Below are 23,746 nucleotides of genomic sequence, written 5' to 3'. Positions count from 1 at the left end.
TTGACTTGAATACTCTTATTAATGTACGTTGACCTCTTTAAAAGTTCTCTTAGGGCAGCGAACTCTGTAGTTGATTTGTGAGGCATGTCTTCAACAACATACCTTGCAATCAGTCTGTCTAGTCCTTCCTGGCTCACAGATTGTGGAGCTGGTATTGATTCAAAATCAGCTCTTGGCTATTTGGATGGAGAGGATCCTTCTTGGTCCAAGCCATAGACTGTATAATTAATGGACGTTGTATCCGTGACATCACCCATCTGTTCCTGAAGCGCTGTTTTGAAGCCGTTTGTCAGCGGGAGTCATATTGGAAATGCTGAACACAACCAAACTTCGTCCGAGCTAGTGTGAGGTAAAGAGGTGGGCGTTTAGGTGCCCGCCTGTCAATCAAATCTATCATATCCTTATTTGGGCAAAACTAGTAAGTTTAATATCTTTGGGGAAAAAATATCAAGTTATACAAAAAGTAACAGTATGTGCCGATAGAGAAATTAGCTACTCAGACCTAAACCAACATTTTTGAACCAGGGTGTAAACATGTTTATTAGTGCTGCAAAGATTTTCTTCTTTGAATTGGTGTATATGGGATTTTCTGGTGTTTCTGCAGCCAGCCTCAAGCGGAAGCTCGCCGGGCTGCGGTTTTCAGCACTTCCGCATGGGCTTCATATTTTAAAACCGTAGGTTGCTGCTTGGTCCAAGCTAACGTGAGCTACACCTGGGTCAAAGGTGTTTTTTTAGTGCCGGGCTCTCTGGCAGCTAGCTTAGCAGAAGCCTGTTGTTTGTTTAGGTACTTTGTGAGATTATTTATCTTGGTAGTGGACAATGTTTTCCTTTCTGCACATAGACTACAACCCGCTGCTTTGTTCTTATCCTTTACCTCGAGGAAAGAAAAATACTTCCAAGACAGAAAGCTCAGGCATGAATAATCATCAGCTGCTGTGTGTGTTTACAGCGTGCAACATTATTTCTCCCAGGATGCTACTGTGTGTTGTATATGCAACCTCACCCACCAAGTTGGATGATTAATCTAATGTTGTTGTTGATTTGACACACAGTAACAAGTCTTTTTGAGATTCTGTAATTTCAACAGTGTCATTGAATTTGAAAGAAACTGGACACATGACTAGCTACTGCAAATAGTGGTGGAGTAACAATAATTTATTATTTACTCACAATACCTGTGTTCAGTCACTCAATGACAGCCTCCTTTCTCTGGTGTGTATAATACCATAATTTCATCTGTTTCTAGCACATAAATGATGTACGTTTCCCTCTGTGATGTGAACTACAGCAAAAATCACTCCTGTGCTAGTCCTTATCCAGGCTGGCATTAGCATTGTTTTGCTAGCACAGCTGTTAGCTGTGAGTCTAAATGCAGCTCTTAATGTTGGTACACAGAATTAGGCTGAGCAGTAAAGCCTCCTGTTATCTGGCAGAATTATCCATCAGGAGTGTGTAACATTATTGACCTGTAAGCTTGTGTTTTGGAAAGCAGCAGCTCTGCAGGTCAGCAAGCTCTGAACAGACGATACGATGTTCCCTCAGAGCTTCACTTGGGTAGCAGAGTTTTGTAATCATAGGTCAGGTAACACTGATCCACTGGAAGACAAAAGCATATTCTCAGTGTTAACACTGTAGACAAGTCCTGCTGAAGGATTCCTGTGTGATGACAGAAAAGCTTTACGTCACACTGCAGGCCCAAGAAGAAAAATTGTCTGAATGTCTGCTCAGTGTTGATTAGATTTTTTAAATGTAGAAATGTTTGACACGTGTTTTCTTTTGGGTGAAAACTGAATTCTCTGCTGTCTTGATGCTTTGTTACATCCTGGTTAACCAGGATGCTTTGTTACATCCTGGTTAACCAGGATGCTTTGTTACATCCTGGTTAACCAGGTCAATGAGCAAGTGTGCTTAATACCAGGATGCCTTAATGGAATGAAGTCGTCATTAATTAATGCCATTAAGCACAACTCTGCCTTTCCGGCTTTGACAAGTCAAAATGTGTCCTATTAAAAAGGTCTAATACACTTAAGATAAGGATGTTCTTTTCTTTGTATGGCCTGTCTTTAGTGTGTAACTTTATTATTACACAGAACACCCAGATGGTTTTGGACATAAAAGTGAGGTGGAGGTTTTAACATTCCATCATCTACTGTCCGCTTATTTTTCTGCTTTAGTGACATTGTGGCCAAAACATTGTTAGAAATCACTAAAGATATACATTTTTGTGTTATTGCTTCTGTTTATTTTAATTACGATGACAGTTAGTATTATCACACCCAACTAAGTGTCAACCTCCAGTGTTGAAAAATGAAGCCAATGCCGCACTGCAAAAAAAGTGCAGTTCCTCAAGTATCCTCGAGAGGCTGGCTTCAAAGCCATGGAAGCCCCATTACAGCCTTGATAAAATGCCCATTTTACATCAGAATGAAACATGTTTACAGCCTGGTTAAAATCTACACACACAGATGTGTAATCTCTGACTTTGCATCTGTCAGAGATTACACATCTGCGATGTAAAACACTTAAAACCCTTTGTAAGCACTATTTTGCTAAGTTTCTTCTCTGACTGTCTGTGTATCTGGTTATGAAGGTACAGTGGACATGCTGCGTTAGCCTCCACTTGTACTGCAGGTGCCTTTTTTTGACTGCTCCCCTGCTGAGGCCTTGTCTTGTTTGCCTTCTGCGCTTCTTCTTAAATTATTCTGCTCCATTAAAGCTGGAACTTGTTCTGTGGTCTCTATTTCAGCTGTGGAGATTATTACAGAGCATTTATCTAAGCAGTTCCTAACATTAGTGACCCGAGAGCTTGTTTGTTGGCACAGAGGGGAGCATTAGGGTCATGGTGAGCAAACAATGCTGTCTGTGGAGTCGCTTAGGTCAGTGTGTGGGGCTCCAAACCCGTTGAGTTTGGGTTGGACCATAAACAACAAAAGAAGTTTAAAGGATCTAGGTTTAGGTCATACTGTCATGTTATTGAAAACAAACGAAGCATTGTCTCACAATAGTTCTTTTTTTACTTTGCTTTTCTTTAACCAAATTAAGACCAAAACTCCCATCAGCCCTGCTGTTTTCTGCCCCTCCTCCCTGAAGAGGATAAGCATGCTGCATGTGATTTTTTTTTCATCAGGTTTACCCTCCCTCCACCATCTGCCCTCTCATCCACACATTCAAGCTGTGTCCCAGTTGCAGGTCTCCAGAATTTCAGCATACTCTGGGGTTGTTGCAGCTTGCTCGTTCAAATTTTGTGATGCACGTTGCAAATTTTGAGGCTTTTTGTGTGTAGAAGAAAATGACTAAATAGTTTCAACTAAGATAATAAGAGACTGATAGAATTGAAGATATCACTTGACGGTGGCTCTAGTTCGGCACATCAGTTACTTAGTCAATTTTATCCACTGAACCACATTTATTTGAGAGCCTTAGGTAGAAGTTTCCCACATTTGTGCTAATCTTTCCTTCACCGCTCCATCCACCAATACAGCTCTTCACCTGTCTGTCCATCAATTCTTCAGGGTGTTGGTTTAGCTCAAGTTTAAGAGTAGTTAAAGTGTGTGGATTTTCCTATAGTTCTTGTCACAGGTCATGGGTTTGATTTCAACCTTGACCATTCCCCATTTTCTCCTCCCATTATTCCTTATTTTTATTCTTCTGTCCTATCAAATGAAGGAAAATGGTAATTATAAGTGGTAATAAGAAATTGAGAGGTATCATTTGTCCCCATACTTTAAGGAATATTCCTCCACTTTATCTCCACCACTTTATCCTAACTTTTAGAATGGCGGGTCAACAGCTGATGTAAACACTTTGCCTCACAAACATTGTCTTTTTGCTGTTTTTAAGCAAACCTAGTACTGCCCAACATCCGCTCTGGTGGCCGAATAGAGGAAAACCCCTGCGGTCACATCTACTCGTCTGATGAAAAGCCTGAAAGCACAACAGTGAAGGTGTCTCAGTCATCAATGTTGGTGGAGGGTTTCGTTTTCTGAAGAGCTTTTTGGACAGAGAAAATGTAAGTGTTAGAAAGTAAGACTTATTTACTTTTAAAGTAGCACTTTACCTCTGCTACATGGATGGATGGGTGGATGGATGGATGGATGGATGGATGGATGGATGGATGGATGGATGGATTGAAAGATGAGTGGATGTTATGCTTTCATGGATAAATAGGTAAATGGATAGTTGGATGCATGGAGGAATAGTTGGATGGATGTACAGACAGATGAACAAACGTAGTGGTGGATAGATGATGGAGGTATGGATGGATGGAAGGACAAATTGATAGACAAACCAAGGGATTGGTAGATGGCTAAATGAACAGACGAATACATGAATTGATGGATGGACGGATGGATGAGTACATGAATTGATGGATGAATACATGAATTGACGGATGAACGGATGAATGGATGGATGAATACATGAATTGATGCATGGACGGATGAGATGGGCAGATAAGTAGGTTGATAGATGAATTTATGAATGGATGCATAGAATCATAGTTGAATAGATGAATTGGTGGACGGATGGATGGATGTATGGATGGATGAATGAATGGTTGGATGAAGGGATAGATGGATGGTTGGATGAAGGGATAGATAAATGGATGCACCACAGTATCAACCAGATTCAGTCCTTTGAGAGGCTCAGGATAAATGCCGCCCTGATGACATCACAGATTAGTGTCATGGCTGCAGGCGTAGAAGTTGCTCATGTTTGCACATATTGATTTCACTGACCAGCAGCAAAGTGGATCCTGTGCACTAACAGGTTGTTTTTATTTATTTTCCTCCTCTCTTTAAAGCTGCATCTTGTCTCAAACTGCAGCTTGTGGCCGGGGGCGACTTCTCAGATTACACTGAGCTGAGGCGAAGGAATGTGATGTGAGCACACGGCCGCTGGTCACTACTTCTTCTGCCTAATTATCTGCTCATTTTCACCAACATTTCACAGTTTGGGCAAGCAGCCGATGTTGTGTTTATGCACAGTGACACTAAAATAACTCTTAGTGACATGATCAGGAACATTAACAGCAGCCAAGAGCTATACAACGCCTCCTACAAAATAAAAGCCACATGCAAACACCCATGGCAGTTTGAGGTCCATGTGCTTTGACAATATTTGTTTGAATAATAAATGCACATAATGGCTTTAAAACAGTGTTCTACCCTGTGTTACCCTGTATGTAAACTTAGGCAAAAGCAGTGACAGTACTCTGTATTAATTATTTAAAATATCCACGGCTTATCTGAATGAGAAAAGTTAATGCACATGTTGAAATGTGTCCTAATGCTGCAAAATCCCTTGGCTGTACACTTTTTTATTAAACATGTAACATTTACTTATCTATTTCAATCATTTGCAATATTATACTTAACCCTGACTTTTACCATCATTCAGGGAAGTATTTTACACTCGGTGAGAGTCCACATCTATGAGCATGAAAATAGATGCCTTGTTTTAAGTTAAATGTCGCATGTGACTTAAAAAGTTATTGCTGAGTTACGAATTGTGCAATTTTTACACGAACGCATCAGTAAATCACTGTTATACTTCTCAGAGTTTCAGTTATATTTTTTTTACCTTTGATACTTTCTGTTGTACACTTATACCTGTGTGTTTTTCCAAGGTGAAACTAATGCAGGACTTAAAGTTGTAATAGAGTAGCTGTTTTTTGTAGTTGATCCTGTACTTACATAAAGGATCTAAATACATTTTTTGTACAGCTATAACTCTGAATTAATGCAATATTTTAACCTTAAAAAACATGAGGAACTACAGCACTTTTATTGCATTTTTAAAATACTGAGCATTTGAGCAAGATATGGTTTGAATATAAATTCAATATTAATTTAAGCAATATATAACGAGTTTATTTTCTCTATTAATACATTTAAGACCAATGGCAGCAAAAGCTCTGCAGACGGCAAAGTGAAAAATAAAATTAATCAAAAGTTCATTATCAGCTTCAGACGATGTGAACAATTAAAACAAACAAACACTAAATACTTCTATTGAAACCCTCCCAGTGGCATCAACTGGTGTTTGATGTGCTTTCTGCTTTGAGGTGTTTTAAACTAATCTCTGCAGGCTTCACACCGGAGATGTAAAGTAAAAACTCACGTCTTCATTGATATTCTAAAAGAAACCCGGCTTTTATTTTGATGTGTGGAAAATCTCAAACGGCTCATTTTGTGCCTCCGCTCCAGTAAAAAAGGAAAACTTATAGTCTTCTTTGTTTTTCCAAACGGACCAGATTATTATTTTTTTATTTTCCTCCTCCTTTTAATTATTTGGGCCTGGGCTTTGCGCGCTTTTCCCCTTTTATATATATATATTTGTTGTCGTCAGTTTCTGACAGAGTCTGAAAACTTTCAAAAGTATTTAATTTCTTCTGAATCATTTAAAAACTATTGCGACTTCACTACGGGCGGACTTTGTGGAGTTAAGCTGCATGAAGTTTTTTTCTCCAATTAAGTTAAATGTGTTGCTGATAAAGTCACGCATTTTCAAAATAACAAACATTTCCTATCTGACCAGAAATCTTCAGTTCTAAGCCAGCTGTGATCAAAATGTTTATACTTTACTAAGAAAATGTAACAAAGTGTAACCAAGGATTTTTGAACGATGTAAAATCTAGGAAGGAGAAACACTGCTCGAAACGTCTCATGCTGCCCTGTGCCCGCTGGTTCCTGTTGAGCGTCAGTTTCTGAAATTCAGATTCATGTTGTCATGTTTTATGTTATTTTTACTTTTTCGAAACTTTTGAAGTACAACATTTTTTTAGAGAGGCAGTCCAAGATAACAACGAAAGATAAATTAGCTAAATTAATTAAATGAAAAAATAGATGTAAGCCAAAAGCGAAAGGGTCAAAAAAGTATTCGTCGTGCAAACAGAAAATAAGCAAATAATAAATGAGGCGGTATTGAAAATAAAGGTAGGGCTTATTTGGCATGGCCTGTAGGCCTGATAATTAAAAAACGGATAGGGTCTCTTCATGAAGCGACAACAAAAGCGGTGAGAATGACTACAGTACATTTTTGTGAGCTGCTAATTCACATATTGAAAGCGAAACCTGCGGGTTAAAACAATATTACTGCACCGTCATCCCTGCAGCTGCACGCGCTCAAACACGCAAATTATGCTGAATGACAAAGCCAGTTTTCCGACAACCTTTCCACAGAGCTGTACACTCTCTTTGCTTTTCAGTGAAATTAATTCACTACAGGCAGAATGCGCGAAATACAGGCAGGCAATGTATTATACAATGCACTGTAAAATAGGGGAGACCGGGGCTGGTAGGTACACACTCTCTCTCTCTCTCTCTCTCTCTTTTTCTCTCCTATATTTATGTAAGAGTATCAGAGATTGCAAAAAATAAATAAATAAAGGTTAAGGTCTCAGCTACAAATACATGTTTCATTGAGGCAGGATGTTTTGGTTTGCATAATGATAAAATGCCACAGTTAAATCACCATAGAATATTATTTTACCGTTTTATTAAAAAACAAAAATCTGAAAACCAGAGAAAAATTAAACATCATTTTTAAACTATGCATTTGTTTGAATATCACATTTATTTTAACAGTAACCATGAAACAGAATAAAATACTTAAATATATAACCAAAATCTAACATTTTTTAGCTTTAGTTACAGCATATCTAGGCAAGGCAAGGCAACTTTATTTGTCTAGTGCATTTCATACACAAGGGCGACTCAATGTGCTTTACATTAAAACATTAAAAGCATTGGAAACATTCAGACAAGAACAAAAAGGGCACAATTAAAATGACAAATATAATAAAACAGAAAAGGAAAATTAGAAATATATTAGGAATAAAATTAAAATGTGAATTTAAAGTGAGTTAAAATTAGCTAAGATAGGAAGGCAGTGGCAAATAAAAAAGTCTTATTCTTTGATTATAAAGAGGTGAGAGTTTGAGCAGACCTACAGCTTTCAGGGAGTTTGTTCCAGATATGTGTTGCAGAATGACTAAATGCTGCTTCACCATGTTTCGTTCTGACTCTAGGGACTGAAAGCAGACCAGTACCTGATGACCTCAGAGGTCAAGATGGTTCATACAGTAGCAGCAGATCAGCAATGTATTTTGGGCCTAAACCATTCAGTGCTTTATAAACCATCAGCAGGATTTTAAAGTCTATTCTCTTACAGACAGGAAGCCAGTGTAGAGATCTAAGAACTGGAGTGATGTGGTCTACTTTTCTGGTCCTTGTTAGGACTTGAGCAGCAGCATTCTGTATGAGCTGCAGCCGTCTAATGGACTTTTTAGGGAGTCCTGTAAAGACCCCGTTACAGTAGTCTAGTCTGCTAAAGATAAATGCATGGACGAGTTTTTCTAAACCCTGCTGAGACATAAGTCATTTAATCCTTGTTATATTCCTAAGGTGATGATAGGCTGACTTTGTAATTGTCTTAATGTGGCTGCTGAAATTAAGGTCTGAGTCTATGGCTACACCTACATCTAGTGTACTGTTCATAATTTCACCTCTTCCTGTTGACAGTCTGACAGAGATAATACTTTCTGATAGCATCTGCAGATAAAATAGAGGGAATTTATAATATTTCTGTCAATTTATTTGGAGAGCTCAAAACTTAGACTGGTGGTTAATGACTGACCAGTCTCCAGCAGAGAAAAGAAGATGAGAGACAGCAAGGGAAATGAAAACACATAAGGAGCTGATTGAAAGAGACACCAATCAAATTAATGGAAATAGACACAAAGCAACTCCAAACCACGACTTTATACGACTGCTGCTGTTTTTCATGCATCTGTTAAAGATGCCAAAAAACCCACAAATGTTTAGACTTTACTGTGGATGAAAATATTAAGTTTAATGCGATTTATAACAGTGAAGCAGGAAATGTTTAGGCTTTGAAATGAATGAAAACGTTATGTCTGGTGTAAACTCAACTCGTACGTTGGCTGGTAAGAATCTCGTTGACACAGAAGCATTATCACGTCTGAAACTGAGGGACTGTTTTATTTTTAGCTGTATAAATCAATCAATTTAAATCAATAAAATAATATCAATCAATATCAATAATTTCTGTCAATTTGTTTGTTTCATTAGTTAGTAGCCAGTACTAAGCGGTTTTGCCAAATATAATCACTTCAGGATGGAACAGACCCCTCTGGTTTGTATTTGGGTCTTGTCTACCCCTGTCGAGATTCTATTTGGCAAAACCACCGGCTAATATACATTATGCCTCACAGGTAACCAATTCCTGGGAGTCTTGCACTAAACATGTTTCTTTGTTCTCTTTTGATACATAAAACTGAAACTCTGCTCTCACCAACAATTTTGTTTGGTTTCTAAATGGGTTTCTGTCAACAGAAGTGCAGGTTTAAAACTCTTTGATTTGAATTTGTTTTTTGTTTCATCACTTTCAAAGGACCGGAAAATAGTATGTATTACCAAACCTGGTCTCCCCTACCCAGAATCACTGTACAGAGTTTTTAGATCCCACATAGTGGGCAGTGAAACATGAATGAGTATTTACATATAGGTAAACATAATGGTTTTAAAAGTGCATTTTTACTATTGTAATATGAAGTGTTGGTATTAGTTGGCTACTAGTCGTGTTGTTTTTTTGGTAAACACACAATCTACAACCAGTCTGCTGCTACCAATAGCAACACACTTTTTTGTTCTGGACTTTATTTTTGACTCTTATCCAAAAGTTAAAAGAAAAAAACAGATTATTTTGTTTTAATTTTTAATTTATAGTTCTATGAAAGTTTAATTTTGAGGTTCAAATTTACTTGCTGAACCAGCAAGTTTTAGCCCCTTAAATAATAGAAGTGCTGACCATATTTAAAGGCCATGGGGTTTAAGATTTAATCATGTTTTTAGTTTCAAATGTAATAATGTCTGTATATGTTTAAAGTTAATTTTATTGAGATTGGACATGGCATATAAATCAACACAAGCTCTGAGGTCCATTGTGTAAATGTGCCAGATTTAGCCTTTCAGACTAGTTTTATCTGCAATCTGAAGCTTAATGGAAAACCACGGAAAAGTAAAAAATAATAGAATACAAAGGCAGAGAAAGACTTCAACCAGAATACAAACACACCAGGGTTTGTTTAATTAATACAGGGTGATCACATTATCAGTTATCCATTGCGAACATGAAGTCTGCATTGACTTTGTTCAGCTATAAATGCCACATGATCAAGAATCCCTGGAAATGATGTCAGTGTGAGAATGAATGCACATTACCTTGCTGGACTACACAGACCAACACGTTTCAGCAGTTTGTTGATCCTTTTTTTAACTTATAATAATCCATTTATCTGAAACATGATTCAAGTGTGAAGTTTTTCACCAAACAAAACAGACGTTTTAAGATTTGTTAAAGACAAAGATGAATAATAGTGAAGACATGAATGAGCACTAGATTCTGTTTTGATAAATATACGTATCTTCACCATGTAAAGCAGACGTAGAGCTAGCCGTTTTTTTTCTTCTCCTCTGCACATTTCAGAAAAAAAACCACATCCAGCTACATGAAAAGTTCAGCTGCTCCACAAGCTGCTGTACTAACATTTACACTAAATGTAATTTTGTTTACTACAGTGTCTAAGCTCTGGTCTTGACCTTTGACCTTTAAGACAGCGATTCCCAGGGAGGCAAAGTGGATGTTCTTTCAGTTTATAACATCTCGTCTCTGCGTTATTGACCAGGAGCTGAGCTGAGCCGATCAGCTGATCAGAGCTGGGGCAGCAGCAGCTCCATCGCTTGGCCCTCTGAGATGATTAGTGGTCACGCAAAGGGGCGTCGGTTAAATTCACAGAGGAAGACGTGGAAGAGGAGGAAGATGAGTCGCTGGTTTCTGCTTCACCCATTGGCTCGTGTTCTGGTTGCCTCAGATTCCCATTGGATGATATTGGTACCCATTAGCAAACCAGGGGGAAAGGAAGGCGGGGTGACAGAGGAGGAGAATGTGAAGAATGAGGAGGTGAGGAGGAGGTCAAACAGGCCACGCCCTTCAAAACTCAGCAGGTTTTAGTGTTTATCCTGTGCTGGCACCATGCTGCGCCTCCTCCTGCTGGCCTCACAAACCAACTCTTTCTCTACTCATCTTTTGCTTCTTATTTCTGCACCTCCTCTTTGAATTCTTACTATCCATCCTCCTCTGGTATCCTCCCCCCTCATTTTCTTCCCTTACTGTACCTCCATCACTGACCTCCATTCCCTTCTTTTCCAGCCTACCCTCTCCTCCTGACACTCTTTCTGATTTCTCTTCTGTCCCTCCACCTCCTTCTTCTTTCACCTCCTGCCTCTCTTATCGTCTTATGTCCTCTCTCTCAACCCAGTTTTCCTCTCTCTCTCTCTCTCCTCTTCCTCCCTCTCCTCGTCATTCATTGTTAGTCTCAGTTTGACCTCTTCCTTCAGCCTCCCTTCCTCTGTCATTACTTATATACATTCCTCTCCTTTCCTTTTCCTCATCTTCCCCCTCCTCCAGCTCATCTCTTCATCTCCTCCATGACCATCATCCACCTCCTACTGTTGCTGATGCAGCCTCTGATCATCCTCCCCCACACGTTTACCTCATCTCCACCTTGAGCCAGGCTTATAAAGTCATTTGCTTTAGTTTGAAAAGGAGTGTGTGCTGTGATATCTGTCAAAAAAGCTTTTAAATAATACCTGCAGTCTTATTTGAGTGTTTGATTAATATATTAATCTTTATGTTATCCTAAGATGAGACTCAAAAGGCCCAAGGTGACACTTCAAATGTCTGACAAACACCTAATGACTCACTATAGATAAAAACAACAAATCCTCACAATGATCCAGGCAAGCGTTTGGCTTTTATATTCATATCACTCAAACAGTAAATATTCTTTGACATATCGTCTGCTAACCAATTTTTTCTTAAAAGATAAAATGCAAACATATCAGTTAGATCTTAGGCAAGGAAAATGTTTGCTAAACAAATCTAAAAGTGTAAAGATTGATTATCAATTTAATGGTAAAACACAGGCATTTGTGTGTAAACCCAGTCAACACGCTGTTTCATTAAACTTCCTGATAGAAACCAAGACAACAAGCACATACATGTACCTGAGAACAGAAGGTACCTTGAAACAGGTGACTGAGAATATATTCAAACTGTTGCACAAAGGAATTCAAAACAGATGCTAAAGAGTGTATATCAATTGGAGCATACGGGTACCTTGAAACAGACACTTGACAGTATATTTAAACAGATGCTTCAGGGAACCTTTCATCAGCATGAGAGTACATTTTCAAGGGCGCCGTTGGCCTAGCAGTTTAAGCATGTGCCCCATATACAGAGGCTATAGTCCTTGTCGCAACGGTTGCAGGTTTGACTCCCGGCCTCGACCATTTGCTGCATGTCTTCCCCCCTATATACTCTCCACATTTCCTGTCTTTCATCATCTGTCCTATCCATTAAAGGCGACACTGCCCCAAAAATATAACTTTAAAAAACGTACAAAAAAAGAGTATATTTGCACTGATGCTACAGGATACCTTACAACACTTACTAAAGGGTTAATTTAATCAGGTGCTCAGAGGGTACCTTAAACACAAAACAGCCATTAAAGGTTTTAAGGGTACATCAAAGCAAACACTTTAGAATACTTTAAATCACACAAGCTAGGGTGCCCTAAAACAGACATTCAGGAGCACAAAGAGGCTCAAGGGTTCACACCCTTTAGGATCCGCAAACTTTTGTTTATTATAAATGATACTTTCTTTGTACTACAGTGAACTGCATCTGTCATTACAAACGGCATACTTTGCATGCAGTAATCATACGATGGGGACGTTCTACATCAACTTTGATCCTCTACTCAAACGTCACTAGCAGAGCACATCTGTCTGTTCTCTGTCAGCTGCTCAGTCAATGTGACGTATCTTCTGCTGCAGAGGATTGTGGGTCACAATATCCAAAAAGCTATCCCGGTTTACAGAATGGAAAATTTGGCTGGATGTGGTAGGTCATCATGCCATTTTTTGGCATATTGCATTTGACATATTAAGACCTACTTTATCTTTTTCTGGCGTTTTGAATGGTGTGACAGTAATGGAATGTACTCTTGGTGTTTTTTTGTGGGACCTCACTTAAACAGCTTGCCCTTTTCTCTGATATGGTAGTACATCTCTAACCAAACAAGCTGTCCTGTTCTGTTAGTACTTTATCTACAACAAAATGCAATATATATCTTAAATAACCAGGTAATTTTCAGACCAATATAGTCCACTTTGGGTTTGGGGAAATGGACTGGTGGAAAAAGTAAGTTATTGAACCAAGAGATCTGGGTTTAAGTCCAGTGTGAGACAAAATTTTTAACCATACCATGATCTGTTCACAAAACTTGACTGAGTTTTAGGTGGATAAACACAATCATGCAGACCATGTCACAAGAACCACGTGGGAGAAAGAAACAAAGACAAGCACTTAGGCCTTTAAACAGAAAGTTTCAATATTCATTTTATTTCTCATTTTCCTTATTTATGTAAATATTTAAATAAAAGCAAAATGTAGTCATCCCAGCCCACATCTGTGTTACAGAAAAAAACAAAAAACAAACAAACAAGTAGATCTAAAACAGCCTTGCTTAAAAAGAACCTGGTTGACGTCACTTCTAAAAATACCCAAACAGTTTCAATAAAAAAGGCAGCCAAAGAAACACTGAAAAATAAATAGTAAATAAAGGGGGAGCATACATTAAGCAGCATAGTTGTAAGTATTTTTTTTTATGAGTACCTTGAAACAGACTTTAAGAGTAATATTAAACTACCTTAAATGAAAAGGCACATGAAACAGACACTTGTGGGTACCTTACAACAGATTTCCAATGTTCAGAAAACATTTAAACTGACAGACACAATAACATTGCCACGTGTTAAAGGGTACCTTTAAACAGAACTCATTAGCTTACGGCTGCCTTCAAAAGAAACAGTAAAGGGTACTCAAATCCAGCTGCAATATTGTTTCATATATAAGTGAGACACAAATATTTGGCTTTAAAAGGCTGATTGCCTGCATGAGGCTCATAATGTGGTGTAACAAAGTATTTGACATGTGCAGGAATGGGCTTGAAAAATTGTAATTTCCCTTTAGTGAAAGTCTGTATTAATATTTTTGTGAGGATTTATTAACCCAGAACCACTAAAGAACATAGTCCAAAAATAACTAACCATGACAGTTTTCAGAAGTAAAATACTTTTTCTTAATGGTTGAAAAATACCTGATTCCAGGAACTTTCAGGGTATGTTGGTCGATTACTTTTTTCCTCTGATCTTCAAATCCCAGGTGTCGCACCAAACAAACACCTAATGCAAGAACACATCAATGAGAGTCATTTGCATGAACACACACTGTTGTTTTTACTGATATATTTAATCATTTGTTTGTTTTGTTTGAGCTGATTTTAAAGGCTGCTGGTGTCTCTCTGAGGATTTTGCATGAAACACCTTGAAATCCCCCAAAAACTCTTTCCAGGACTGAACCTTGGTGTCCTTGGTGGTCTTCACGTCTTGCAACCAAATTTCTTGGGCATATTTATTTAACACTGAACAAAGTGAAAAAGCTACATTTGGACACTTCCTGATCTTTGGGTAAATTTCATTCTGACTGAGCTAGTCAATCAGTCTATAGGTGCTGACTGTTTGGTGGCTCTTTACGCCGGTGTCTCAAGGTTTGTTTTTCTAACTCTGTGGCAGTCTGTCTGTCTGCCTGCCTGTTTCAATACCGCTGTCTTTCTCTACCAGTCCAATCAGCTCCAACACCTGTCTGTCTCTCCGTCTGTGTGACTGACTGTCCGTCTGTTTGGCTTGATATTTTCTTCTCGTTTCTGTCTCTTTCCTCCTCCCTGTTTGTCCATCTGAGTTGTAGCAGCCTGTCCAGCCTGTCTGTGTGTCTGCCGACGTACAGTTTAAATCCGGTCTCACCTTCCCTCCTGAACTCTTCCTGCCCTCTTTATCTTTTGTACGGTTCAGAGAGTCTGCCAAACCTCTCCAACTGCCTATTATTTTCTGAGTTGTGGTCTAAATCTGAGCACAGCCAATAGTTGCTCCACATCATCTGATTTAAAGACTTATCTTTCTAGATCTTTCCTTTCAGTGTTCGTTTTTATGTCTCATCTTGTCTGTATTTGTAGCCTGGTGACTGAGACTTGAGCACAGGGATCCCCTGCACCTACAGCCAGGCTCTGACCTTTGACCTTCTGTTTGTAAAGCCAGAGACCTGGAGGTTCAAGCTCTTTGTGCCTTCACGCTGGCTTCAGGTCGCTTCAGAGGAGAGTGTAGGTGACAGAAACGCAGATCAAATGAGAACAAAAAGAACAAACAAAAGAGGATTTAAAGACACAAAAGAGTTTTTCTTCAACTCTTCTGGTAATTTAGCGAACGCGATGGCTAAATGGCATAGGCTAAATGATTTCCTTCCTCTCGTAAATACAGTCAATTACTGGATGTAATTGACGTACCAGCTAGGATCAGAGCTGGTTGGGTGACATCCATCGCTTTCCACCTCCCCCCTTTAATTTAACCCTCCCCCAATTCCCACCACAGTAGCTTGGCTCCGCGGCCAAAACCCAGTAGGCTTAAAATGGCGAAGGTCTCAGGAGCAGGAGGGAAGGCGTTGGACTGTGACCGTACCACACTGTTACTGTAGAAGGTGCTCATAGCAGATGGTTGTAGGTTGGAAGTGGAAGAAGGATGGATGAAAGGTAGGAAGGAAAACAGTGAGAACATACAACTCACGCAGCAGAAATGAAAGCATGCATACATAATAGAGCGTGAAGCCGCGAGGTGAGGATGAAGAGCGGGTTTGGGGATGTCCCCCTTCCTCCCCCCTTTATTTTCTGGTTCTGTGTGTAGAAACAGGGGGGAGGGTTAGGAGATGGATCGGAGGCCGGCCCTCTGACCGAGGTAGAGCATGGGAAGTCGACGATGAGGGAAAAGGGGCGGAGTCAGCATGGCAACTGGCACCTCGGCCGACCACTAAGAATGCGGCGCTCTACGGAAGGGAAAAAAAACATGGAACCCTGGTGGAAGACTGAGATAATTCTAATTAGAAGTGACTCTGCGTGCCAGTGATCCATGCAGACTATTAGTGTTGTCACGAAACGCTGCGGAAACTACTGGGCATGCTCAGTGAGTTGGGCTGCCCCCACATCGCTGGCGAAGGGAAGGTCACGTCGCCTGGGTGTGCAGCAGTGAGCGCTCCCTCAGCACGCTCTGAGTTTCCTGGATTCTGCACGCGATCTTCACCAGGGGGCGGGGTGGGAGCGAGCACCGGGCGCCGCAGCCAGCCCGGGTCAGAGCTCTTCTTTTTTTTTTTTTTTCATTTCCTGCGTTGTTTGTTTGAAAATACTGTAGCACAGTTTTGCTGCATTTGGAGTGCGGCTGAAGCCCATGGCTTTAAAACAGACCGCAGAGAGTTCAAGGCCACCAAATGCTGCCAAAATACATCGAGCCACTGCTCAATTGACTTAACTAAGTCCAATTTTAAAAAATAAAAGCACGAGCGTAGCAGAAGGGCCCGCTCAAACATAATTGCATCAGAAACAATCTGTTGTGCCATAACTGGAACAGAGTGCTACAAACAATTATTGAATCTGTTTGCTTCAGGAAACACAAGATGTTAATATTCACCTTATAAACCCTTTAAACTTTAATTTTTACCTCAAGGTGCAATAAACAAGAAATTAGTGACTAAGTGGATGACACAACCAAACGGATCTTTAACTAGATCTAAGTGCAGCCTTCAATGTTACAGATTAAATTATTTTAAGGTTGATTTAAACCACCTGACCTGTAATCCTTCAAATTAAGGGAGATTTGCACAATCACATTCAGAGATTGAAGGAATCCTGGCTGTATTTTCAGCATGTTTGCATACATTAAGAGATTATTGGCAGTTACAGTTGACGATTTTAAATTTCTAAACCACTTAAAATGGAGATCAATAGTACATTTAAAATTAGAGTTATTTGATTTTCTCCTTCACCTCGTGCTTCTATAAGCAAATTTTAACAAAACAACTAGATACTATCAGGTGTGAAACAGTCTCTGATTTTCTACTCGATGCACAGACGCTAATATTACAAAGCATCTTTTAAAAAAACAACAACATTTGGCCTTCTATGAAACGCATTTCTGCACGTTGTTTTGAAAGTGCTTCATTAAAATTCAAATTAAGCAGCGTGAAAATGTTTAATGCATGTCCCCATAGTTTTCACACATTAATGTGTTTTGATCTCTGGCAGAACTCAAAGAATGTGTGCAAGTGTGTGTACATATATGCAGGTGTGTGTGTGTAGTGTCATGGAGAGGAGTTTGTGTTGCCCTACATTGCTCCTGTTTTTTTTTCTTCAAACAAATGTCTTTATTTTTTGTATTATTTATTTGTATTTAAATACAGATAATTTATTGAACTATTCCTTTATGAAAACAGAGAAACAAGCTTTGACAACACGATTTTCAGACTTCGAGGGCGTTTTCTATTTTATTTTGCAAGCTGAATTAATGTTTTCAATTCAGAGATATTAACATGTTCAGTTTTTTAAACTGCGACATGAAATTGTCGAGTTATTTCAAAGCATTTGAGCATATTCAATCAAATCCTGAAATAAATATTTGTTATTTGTGAAAATAAGATTCAATATTTTAAATATTTTTCAAATTATTTGTCTTACAATTTTTTTTAAAATAACACACAACCACGACAAACAGCGTCAACTCCAAAAAAGGGGGTTATTTATATATCTCACTCGATGTATTGACAGAAAAAACAATGAATGAACACAAGAGGATGAACATATTCATATACATTAATGCCCAACGTAAAAGGGTCTACAAAAATGTTAAATTAGAAAGAACAGTAATGTTACTATGACGGTAATATTAATTAATTTTCATTTTAACATTCTTTCAAGGATCTTTTAGATACATGAAAAAGAATTAAATGAATTTGATACGATTTCTGCAAGGTTTGATATTCAGTGTTTGATAAAAAATATGTATAACTTTAACAACACATCGTGGAACATTACTATAATTTTATTTTAGAACTATTTTCTTTTTTTAAAAGCTCCTCTAAAGGACTGACACCATTTCCACAGTATGTGAAGCGTCAGGCTCCTCCCATATAAACAGCAAACACACAAACAACAACAAACATGAAGGAGGGGGAGTGTTTTATATAAATTTACTGGTCACTAGAGGAAAAGGTTAGAATTAGCATTTGGCTGATTTGAAGGATTTGAAGGCGTTGGACGATTGTTTTTTGTTGAGCACTTTTTAAGGTAAATATTAAAATTTTAGTGTAAAAGTAGTTTGGGTGTCTTTTAAAAATCTCTTTCAAACCTTTGATTATCAAACAAAAAACAACTGAAAAACTATGGACGTATTCTTGGTAGGCTCTGAGATAAATTCACAAAAACACTTGCATAAAAAAAAATTGTTTTCAAATCTCACAAATACATCTGGCATAATTCAGGCTTTGTTCTGCCTCAATCATGATGGACATGAATTAAATAAGAGGTGAATGATGGCCTGATGATTATCTAATACTGCTGATATTGCCACAATACCATGCTGCATTCACTGACTGTCATCACGGTGGGAAATTACTGTTATCCTGACAAATTGTTTGAAATAGGGAAATCAGAGTCAGTTGCAGTGAATCATCCATCACTTACTGTCCTGCTTCAATGACTTCATCCTCTCTGGGTTGTTAAGGGTTAAAAATAGCTGAATATCTTTCCTTCAAAACTCTGTGTTTTTCTTTCTCTCCGGCTGCTCTTTGTTAGACCAGTTTGAGAAGTGTATCAGAATATTTTGCTCATGTAGCAGTAAGATTTGCACACTCAGAAAATATTCACCCAGGTTGATGCTTTTCAATACTTAAAATGATAAACTGCTCTGCTGGGTTAAGTGGAAATTTCTCTATTTGGTTAAGAACGCTGTAGAGTTTTTCCTCCAGTAGATCTACTCTGCAGAGTAACAATGTTTTTGAACATTCACTGAAACAATAGAAAATAACAAAGACTTAAAACATGTTTTACTTCACCCACATCTTGATGATGACTTTGAATAAATGAAAGACAAAGTTAAGACACAAGACACGAGGCTAAAATGAGGAAGAAGACCCCACTCGCATTACCTGAACATGCCCTCAGCTATTCAGCAGGTAATTTACATGGGGACAATGAAATCATCTTCTTACCTTCACATTCTTTCTCCTCCTTCCTTCTTCTCTCTCCCAGCAGTGATTTGCTGCTGTCGTCCTCTGAGACTTCACATCTTTAAAATGTTCCTCTGGGTGACCACAGCTCTGCAGACGTCAATCATAAACAACAACATGCAGATTACATGATGTGACACGCTGTGAACGTCTGTCTGCCCGTCTGCCTGTCTATTCGTCTGTCTGTCACAGTTTAAACATGCCAATTCACTGTTTTGCCATCAGTTTGAAACAGCTAAACAGTCCCTGCAAACAAAGAGCATTACTGTTCTTTTTTTTTTCATTTCCTCATCCACAGTTGTTCACTCCAGGTAATTGTCTTATTTTTGCTAAACTTTGGGAGTATGTATTTTTCCTCTTCAGATGTAGACCCCATGTGGCTTGTAACACACTAAGAAAAATCTGTTTTATAGTTTTAAAAACACATAAACTAAATACGCTCTTACACACTGAAGGATCTCTGACGTCATACATGTGATATAAATAAATGCACAGATGTAGAATACTGCTGCCTCTGTTTTTTCTCCTTAAACAGCCTGCAGCTAGAATCAAGACTATGTACTTAGAGCAGCAGAAAACCCAGCTCATACAGCTTTAGTGTGTTTTTTTTTAGTTTGATTCCAAACTCAAACATTGCAGCCTTTGTCTTTTCACCAGCAGTGACTGGAGTGATATGATTTTATTTTCTGTGCAGCTTCAACAGCTGAATAATTTGGATTAATCCGGCATTTGAAACAAAGTGCCTGAAGTTCAGGAGTGTGAACAAACGGGGAGAAGCTCTGCGTCTGAGGCTCTAGATTTTTTTTATTTTATTTCTTTCATCTCTGTGATTAGAGAGGGCCAACATCACTCAGCACTTCCATAGATGCACCAAAGCCAGCTGGCTGCCTGGTTAGAGCTGTGGTCCTGCAGCATGTTGCTCCGTAACTAATGAGGTGACATATTAACACAGAAATTAAAACGTTACAATCTTCATTCATTAGAAATATTCCTGCAGAGCAGCAGGAAAAATTCAGAAAACATCAACTATAATGTAAAGCAATCATCAAACACACACACACACACAGGTGGAAGAAGAATACTCTTATTTTATTTCACTTATAATTTAAGTTGCAAAAACACAGTACAAAATAATTATGGAATTCCATTAGAAGTAAAATATCAGTTATCCAAACAGTACTGAAGTAAAAAAAAAAAAACAGGAGTCATGACAAAAAGTAATGAAAGTTCAAAAATAGAGGTTTTTGTTTTTCTATATTTGTTCTATCATCATATAATGTTACTAATTCATGAATGAGTTTATGTGATCATCACTTCAATGTCTTAAGGTAGAGTCAGGTTTTATAATTATATGCTTCGATTTATATTTTACAGAGTGATGACATGTTTACATGAAAACTCTTCATCCCAGAAAGTATCTTGAAGATTAAAGCTGCTGCTGTCAAAGTTTAGGCACATTATTTAAGCACACTAGAAAAAACATGACCGATCTTAGACAGCATATGTTTTTTATACATTATGAATGTTCTTTATACGGAGCTTTTTAGATTTACTTTATGTGAACAGGAATTAAAACAGTATTTCATATACTTTATTCACTCATACACTAAATACATTTATTAAGAAAACCTTCTGACTTTTAGAAAGCTTGGGTGAGTTAGAATGTTATATAAAGTTGGCCGTTGTTGAAGCTCGATCCCCTCAAATTTTGTACAACCGAGAAATGTGGTGTGGTGTCTTTTGAAGGACGACACAAACAAATACATACAAAATATTTTATTGGTAATAAATCAAATAAAGAAAACAGGATTTTTTTCCCCGTCCTACATCACAGTTTTAAGCTGTAAATTACAATCATAATTGCAAACATTGATTTTAAAATTAAGGGAGAAAAGGAACATATTCTTAAACCTTGAAGTAACATAATCATCGGTCAGAAATGAGACAAAACTATGAAGTTTGTTGAACCATGTTTCAAAGATGACGTAATGTTTTTATTTAAATATAGTGTTAAATTAAATCTTTTTTTCCCCCCTGATCATAACCCAGACTTTTCTTGCCCCTCGAGGAGAGCACTTGCTCCGTATCTTTTCCACAAATTGGTCGGAGCGCGGAGCTGTGCAGGCCGGGATTAACAGCCTGGAAGTCGGTGCTAATGACCTGTGAAGGACTTTGTTTAGCAGCACACGGGTCAGCTGCCCTTTAAACTTCAGCTATGCAGCAGATTAGACACCACTTAACACAGAGGCTCAAACAGCAGAGGACCAGAATAACACACCTCAAAAACCAGCAGCTTACTCATTACACCTCGGCATACAGAAGGGAAACATTTGTGCCTGAACATCTGCCATCTGTTACCTTCCTGAAGCTAGAGTTTGGGGCTTTCACGTCTTCTGTGGTAGATGAATATAGAGAGGAAAATCTGACTTGTAAACATGCAGAAGGTTACTAAAAACTTACGCTGGTGCCTGAGACTTTGAAGGGTGTGGCGCACGCTAAACCTGCAGAAACCGGCAGAGCGCATTGTTCCGTTTGTCCGAAATCTGGATGGACAGCTCCAAAAGACAAAAACCTTTGATGTGTCCTTAAGGGTTTTAAAGGACAAAAAACATGAACATACAAAGATGAAAAACATGATTTAATTTCAAATTATGGCATTATGCACAATGTGGACGAGTGTTTGGTGTGCTGTGTGTATCAAAGTGTTTCTGTCTCATCAGGCAAGTTGTGTGGTGAGTTAAATGAAACCAAGTGTGACAGAAACCAGACACCAAAGTTTGCAACCATGTCTGACTTTTTGCAATTTTCTTCACACAGCGCGGTCATCATCATCATGGCCCTGTACACACACCATCAACACCAACTTTAATACTGAAATATAGAATGTAACAACATGTAATCTCAATGCATTTATTACACTATCAGACCAGACACTCATTACAAACAATATGACAGGTATACAGATTCCTGAAGGGGACACTTTATGTGCCAAACCACCTGATGATCTCTGAACATTGTGCACAAAAACCCTAACGTAATACCCTTTAACGTTCAATCAAAGCAGGAATTGGTACAACTATTTTGTCACACTGTACGTACACAGCATGATGCTTATTTGAGCTTAATTCGAAGGGAAAATAGAACTTCAACAGCTCCTGGTTCTGCAGGACCCGACTTTATGGAAAGCAAATGTGAGCAAGAGAAAATGTGTGGAAAAACTTTCAGCCCAAAATTATCTTATTTGTTCAGGCATTACAGGATTGATCCAGGTTTACGACTGGAATCTATCTGAGAACACCAAACACATTTCAACAGTACTGAAAAAATTCTGGTAGATTTCTCACAAAACATTTCAGTCAATGTCAAATCATACCAGAGACTTGTAGTAAATATAAGGACTGAGGGACTGAAACCTTTTTCTGAAGGGCATCCAAAATTTTATATTTTAATTTTCAAGCTTTAATTTTTGGGCTTGTATGTCTTTACTCTACGTAGATATAGGACTGTGGACAGAGCATGAAACTGGGAAGAGAGAGAGTGGGGGAAGACCTCAGGTTGGAGTCGAATCCAGAATGCCAGCTTCAAGGATTGTAGCCTCTGTGCATGGGGCGCATGATTTTAACTACTGGGCCATACCCGACCATTCAAAAGTTTTGAACCACAGGCTTTTTTTTTCCAAATAAATTTGAGGGTCTAAATGACTGATTGGCTCAACAAGTCTTAGAAATGCTTCAGCTGGCAACTTTGAAAAAGGCAGTATTGGCTGCCTGTGTAGTCCTATGGGGAAATTACTTCTCTTCAGGTTAGTCTGCTCAAAGTTGTTAGTTTAAATACCTCTGTAAACGCAGGTCATTCTTAACCACAACACCTTCCATCTCTATCTTATCTGTACATCACATAAAGACATCTGATTCCATGCGAGTGTCATGCAGCTCAAATCCCAAAACCTCTATAGGGGACTTCTGTTGAAGTCTATGTGTGTGTCTCTGTGTGTCTCTGTGTGTGTGTGTCAATCCTGAAGGCCTCTCCGGCTCAGTCAGGCGTGAACTGCTGAGTGTTGAGGAAGCAGTGGAGACGATGTCTGCAGGCACATGTTTTGATCTCTGAAACCGGCGCTATCAAACAGAGTACAGCCGGAAATACCTGACAAGATGGCAGACAAAAGAGAATCAGGCATTAAGAGGGGACACACGGTGGACGCCAAACCTGAGTGTGTTCAGGCTGAGGGTCTGTTGTGTCAGATCAGAGAGAAATGTGAGGGATGTTTTTATAACGCTGAGCTCAACAAGCAGCAGAGCTAAAGCTGATATAATGCCGGTTTCTTCCATGCTCGGTATCTCAAGTTTTAGAGGTAGTTCAGTGGACCTTCATTTTCTTATATCTTATAATTTATACTGAGAAAAACAAGTCATCAATAATAAATCCAATTATTTGATTTCAATGTTTTTGTTGACCATTTTTAACCCTTTTCAGCTCCATATCACAGTTTAAGACCCAA

The 23,746-nt window shown here is 38.6% G+C and overlaps 1 protein-coding gene across 13 annotated transcripts in view; it reads left to right on the top strand.

Annotated features, from left to right (window-relative positions):
- LOC117812061 (acylphosphatase-2-like) overlaps window positions 1-23,746 on the top strand; it is a 139,005-nt gene that overhangs the window by 43,171 nt on the left and 72,088 nt on the right. For 8 of the 13 annotated variants that reach the window (XR_004631124.1, XR_004631123.1, XM_034682639.1 and 5 more), the window contains one exon: window positions 3,841-4,009. The exons of 3 other annotated variants lie outside the window; for them this stretch is intronic. Coding sequence is in view for 3 of the 10 variants with exons in the window: in XM_034682629.1 (XP_034538520.1) it covers window positions 3,841-3,986 (146 nt within the window). In the remaining 7 variants the exon portion in view is untranslated. Of the gene's footprint in view, window positions 1-3,840; window positions 4,010-4,801; window positions 5,559-19,270; window positions 19,733-23,746 lie in introns of those variants that run through there. 2 more of the 13 variants (XM_034682630.1, XM_034682628.1) reach the window with 2 other exon arrangements.

The sequence above is a fragment of the Notolabrus celidotus genome, chromosome 4 (assembly GCF_009762535.1).
Source record: "Notolabrus celidotus isolate fNotCel1 chromosome 4, fNotCel1.pri, whole genome shotgun sequence".
Lineage (NCBI taxonomy): Eukaryota > Metazoa > Chordata > Actinopteri > Labriformes > Labridae > Notolabrus > Notolabrus celidotus.
This window is presented reverse-complemented; position numbering and strand designations above follow the sequence as displayed.